At 44.0% G+C, this 5087-nt stretch overlaps 1 protein-coding gene across 1 annotated transcript; it reads right to left on the reverse strand.

The window, feature by feature from the left end:
- Nucleotides 1–615: 615 nt before the first annotated feature.
- Nucleotides 616–4444, reverse strand: egr1 (early growth response 1). The gene is made up of 2 exons (XM_079839907.1): nucleotides 3808–4444; nucleotides 616–3119 (listed from the first exon to the last, which is right to left on the reverse strand). Exons 1-2 carry the CDS (start codon nucleotides 4016–4018, stop codon nucleotides 1810–1812), a joined length of 1521 nt encoding a protein of 506 aa, XP_079696033.1. The 5' UTR covers nucleotides 4019–4444; the 3' UTR covers nucleotides 616–1809.
- Nucleotides 4445–5087: the final 643 nt, after the last annotated feature.

The following is a 5087-nucleotide window of genomic DNA, read 5'->3' on the forward strand; positions in this document are numbered from 1 at the left end:
ATATTTAAGAAAAAAATATTATTTTTATATATAAAACATTTATATTTATATATATTATAGATTATATAAATGTATATACAGTATATACATGCAAATATTTCTTAAATATATACATGAATGTGTGTGTATTTATATATAAATAATAATTAACAGAGTACACACACATATATTATGTAAACACAAACTTTTATTTTGGATGCGATTAATCGCGATTAATCTTTTGACAGCCCTAATATATATATATATATATATATATATATATATATATATATATATATATATATATATATATATATATATATATATATATATATATATATATATATATATATATATATATATATATCCTATATACTGTATATATCATTTTTTTATATGTGCTATATCACATAGCATTTTATTAAAAATGTATGCTGTCAGTATATGAAAATGTGTTAATTATTTTCATTTGGTAACTTGAGACCATGAACTAATGTCTTTTAATGACATACTGTTACACTAAATTGTTTTTAATATGCAATGGTGTGTGTGCGTGCACACGTGTTCACTCTCTCTAAAGCAAAATTCATGGAGACCTGTTGCTAAGCGATGAAAAGCACGACAGAGATTCAACGTACATATTTATATATTTATGTTTTATTTATAGTTCTGTTCTTGAAGGATATCTTGTACACCAAATATCCCATTGGCAGTTAAGCGCATTCAATTTGTTTAGAAGCCATAAACAGTCACTTTTTCGAACAAACACAAATACAAAATAAAAATAACAACAAAATAATGGACCGCATGTAAATAACATACAAAAAAATCCCATGCCTACTCAGTAGGTAACTACAGCATTCCAACTCCTCAAGATGTAGATATGTACATTTCCGTTACAAAAATATAGTTTATAGTTTTCTTTTTTGCTTACATCCCAAAGAAATGCAGTGCCCTCGTATCCTTTCCCTTCTTTCCTTGAAATGACTTTCTGAATATAGAAAAAAAAGAAAGGAGAAAACAAAATCCCTTACACCTTAAGGCTAGATGCAACGCATCCACACGCTGATATCTGTCAAAACATCTGCAAGGCTCCACAAAAGGCACCAAAAAAATTGAAGATTTGTGGTTGATTCTTTTCTGATGTTTCCCCCTCCATTTACCAGGTTTTTGTTGTCACATTTGAGAAAGAGAAATATAGTACCAGTGGATGATATTTACAAAATAAGAGAAACTAACATCACTCTTCCACATGCGTCAGAATACTTAAGTGCTTAGTCAAACAAAGTCAAGAACTTATCACAGCATTTTTACTACTTAATACAGAATGTTTCTTATAAAATATGGCCCTGCTCAAGAATAATACAATGCAAATATTCAAATCAATTGTCACAACAATGGTACTAAAAAGTAAAAACAAAAAGGAAAACATGGCACATGTACAATATACTGTAGCTTATGTATATTATTCAAATGTCTTTTGTAACTGTACACCTGTCGAGTCAGGCTTCGATTACACCATTAACGTCCTTTAGCCAAGTACATCTGTGCACGCACAGTCTGAGGGAAAACTTGCCGAAGCCTGTTGCTTTTGTTTGTCATTTGAAAGTCTCAGATGCCTCGTTTGAAAGGATAGGATTCGAAGGGTGAGAACAACACAAAAATCCCTTTTCTTCTCAAAAGTCCTTGACTGTTTTGTAACTGAGCCATGTTGGGAGCATGGGCAGAAAAGTGCTTTTTGCAGAGGGGACTTAGAAGTCACTGATGCTTTCTGTTGCTTTGAGTCAAGGGAGAGCCTGGAGGTCTGGGGTGGGGTGGGGGATAAAAGTCTCAGCAGATGTCGGCTGTCCGAGGGGAAAGCGTGGCCTGCATGTCGGGCAGTGGGGTGGTGACAGGAGAACTGTAGATGTTGGCCACTGAGGTAGGGAAGGTGGTGGCAACCTGCGTCTGGAAGGTGCTGGTTGCCGAGGGGTAAGTGGTTGCGATGGAGGGGGAGGGGTAGGAGGTGTGGACCGGTGAGGAGTAGCAGGAGTTCACTGGGGATGGGAAGGAGGAGACCGGAGAGGGGTACGAAGTGATGGGAGAGGGGTAGCTGGACACTGGCGAGGAAGCTGAGATGGATATGTTGGAAATTGAGTTCTGCACTGCAGCGCCGCCTTTCTCCGCCTTCTTGTCCTTCTGCCGCAGATGGATCTTGGTGTGGCGCTTGCGCTCGTCGCTGCGGGCGAACTTGCGGCCGCAGATCTCGCAGGCAAACGGCTTCTCGCCAGTGTGTGTGCGGATGTGGGTCGTCAGGTGGTCGCTGCGGCTGAAGTTACGCATGCAGATCCGGCACTGGAAGGGCTTCTGGCCAGTGTGGATGCGGATGTGGCGTGTCAGCTCATCCGAGCGCGAGAAGCGCCGGTCGCAGGTCTCCACGGGGCATGCGTAAGGGCGCTCGTGTGGAGGTGTCTTGCTTGGCCGGTTAGGGTACTTGCGCATGCGACTAGGCTTGATGAGCTGAGACTGGTAGACGCTTTTCATGTCCTGAGAGCCGGTTTGGGTCGCAAAGGCTTTGATGGTGGACAGCGGCGTCAGGGAGGGCTGTTGCCCAGCTTGTGTCTGGAAAGGCTTCTGGTCTTGGGCCACCAAACTGATCTCGCTCTGCTGTTGGGGAAATAGGTAGTCTGGGATCATTGGCACAGGGAAGCTGGTGCTACAGGCCTTGCTGTTGGGGTATGTCGATGAGGGGTACTGCAGTGAGGTGGTGGAGAAGTTTGTGCCAGGCTCAGGGAAGATGTCTGGGCTGGAGTTGGTGTAGGTGGGAGCCGCTGAGTAGATGGGGTTGGGCTCGCTCTGGTGGACGGAGCAGCTCAGGCTGGCACTGGATATGGATGACGAAGAGGAAGACGGGATGGAAGACGAAGAAGAGGAAGATGGGAGAGTTGCCTGAGAGGTCGAGGACGGAATGGAGGTGGTGGGCGGGTTGATGCCCACCAGCCCACTGACCAGACTGAACAGTGGCTCAGCCCACAGACTGTTGCTGCAGTTGGTGGCGGGTTCGAGGGTGAAACGGCCCGTGTAAGAGATGGGGGGCAGCCGCTGGGTGGAGTATGTCTGATCTGCCATAGATTTCTCGATGGAAATTTCTGAAAGCGTGTCTGCAAAAGCAACCACAAAACAGAGAGAGAGCAGATTAAAAACTATAGCATTGATAGTTAACTCTAAATTGTCTTGAGCTCATTTGAGTGCACATAAATGATCCCAGAGGTTTAGTTGGGGGGGAGGGGGGTCCTGCTGGCTGTCGAAACTGTGTTTTCCCACAATCTCAGACAGATCAGCAGGTGCTGATGGAGTGCAGGACACCCCCCCCCCCCCCCGCCCCAAACACACACACACATTTGCCGATCTCCCTCGGAGAAAAGAGCCAGCGCAAGCTAAACCATCTGCAAATGTGCTCTCCTTCTCATTACTGTCATCCTGATCTCTCTTCCCCTCACACACAGCTTATATTTATTATATCTGCACTTTAAATGAATCAAACACTGGGTGTAAAATTAAGCTGTTCTGCAAATTGTACATGTCTCATTCATTCATCTGACTTTACTGTGACTGCTCTGTCATTTCTCCCAGATTTTGTTAAAGATCTACATTTAAACTTTACATCAGTGCAATTTAATTCAACCTTTTAGATTATGTTATTAAAATAACTTTCCATTCAAACACAGCCAGAAAAAAAAAAATGAAGACACATTTATTTACTTTTCAAACTAGTGCATTTTTGCATAAGCATTCAATTTTCTGTATGAAACAAGCATGCAATTTAATCAAGAGGGATTTAGTGCTTACCTCCAGCAAGGTGATCAAAATGCTCCCCGGGCTCCCCAGAGCCAAATCCTGTGCCTTCGGGTGCTGTGGCATTGAGGAAGGGGGTCCCTGCAGAGTTCAGCATGATCATCTCCTCCAGCTTGGGGTAGTTATCCATGGGGGAGTGAGGGAAGCTCAGGGGGTCGGAGATCTGCAGAGCAGGCAGGAGCATCTCTGTCTTGGCTGCAGCCATCTCTCTGGAGTGTGCTCGGAGAAGAGAGAAGTGTGCTGGAGAGATCAGCAGCTAACCCCTCTGGGACGACAAACGTGAAGATGCTGCGATGTCTGAATCTCCTTCTTGCTGGTTGATCTCCTCACTCTCACAGTCCTGTTTGTCTTCCCTTTTGTCCTTTTTGTTTGTCCAAAGAGGCAGAACAAATCCACTACGTCTCAGATAAAATAGCTGAGATTCAGAATGTCCCTTCTGATCATTCCCTACTTCAAATTTGCACTTTTGCAGCAAATCAGGTCGCTGTTTTGTTTCTGTTGTTGTTTTGAGTTGACTTGTCACATTTATTTAATGTGTCAAAATGTATTTGGTTATATAAATATCGCAACGTGTTGCCTTTCAGCTGTCTGCACTAGTGCTGAATCGCTTGGGCTCTCTAGGCTCTTTCTCAGCTCAGAGAATCCCCACTCCTTTATATATCCTCTTGCCGTGACGTAGATGTCCATATTTGGACTGGAGGAAGCCCATATTTAGGCACTGCAGTGGAGGACACATGACGTTTGCCTAGAGGAGAAAAGCAGATTGGGGAGCTTAAACATTAAGTCTGTGCATTAAATGGAGGGGAGATGCCCGTTCCTCCTCCACAGCAAATCAATGCGTGGTAAGCAGTGTCTCTCTGAGAGAAAGAGAAGCGCATGTCTACATTTTCTCCTCAAAAGTCTCGCTAAATGTTCGGGTTTCCCGACGGCGCTGTAGCAGAGCCCTGGCCGGAAGATTCTGCTCCGCCATGCCATATAAGGTCGTGACTACATAAGGCATGATTCCGGTGGGTTTCCACTTCCATGCCCTTATTTGGAGCTTCCTGATGTAGCGCTGATCGGCGCTTGGCAGTGAAAGGGAGGTTTGGGTGCAATTGAAGTCCAGCGCTCCGCACAATAACTAATGTCAGCACTATGCGTGCCTCGCCCGTTCCAAGATTTATGAGAGAGAACTTTTCCCTCAATACTTAAACAACGCCGCGCTTTCGGTGGACAAATGCACAGGAATATTACAATACTCAACATTAGCGCAGGCACTTGAGCTCGCCGAGTTA

The sequence above is a fragment of the Gobio gobio genome, assembly GCF_949357685.1.
Source record: "Gobio gobio genome assembly, chromosome: 16".
Lineage (NCBI taxonomy): Eukaryota > Metazoa > Chordata > Actinopteri > Cypriniformes > Gobionidae > Gobio > Gobio gobio.

Excerpts from the sequence above, each read along its gene's own strand:
- egr1 (XM_079839907.1), bottom strand. The coding sequence starts at position 4,018 with ATGGCTGCAGCCAAGACAGAGATGCTCCTGCCTGCTCTGCAGATCTCC. Across the intron at positions 3,120-3,807 it reads TTTTGATCACCTTGCTGGAG|ACACGCTTTCAGAAATTTCC; the intron begins GTAAGCACTAAA and ends TTGCTTTTGCAG.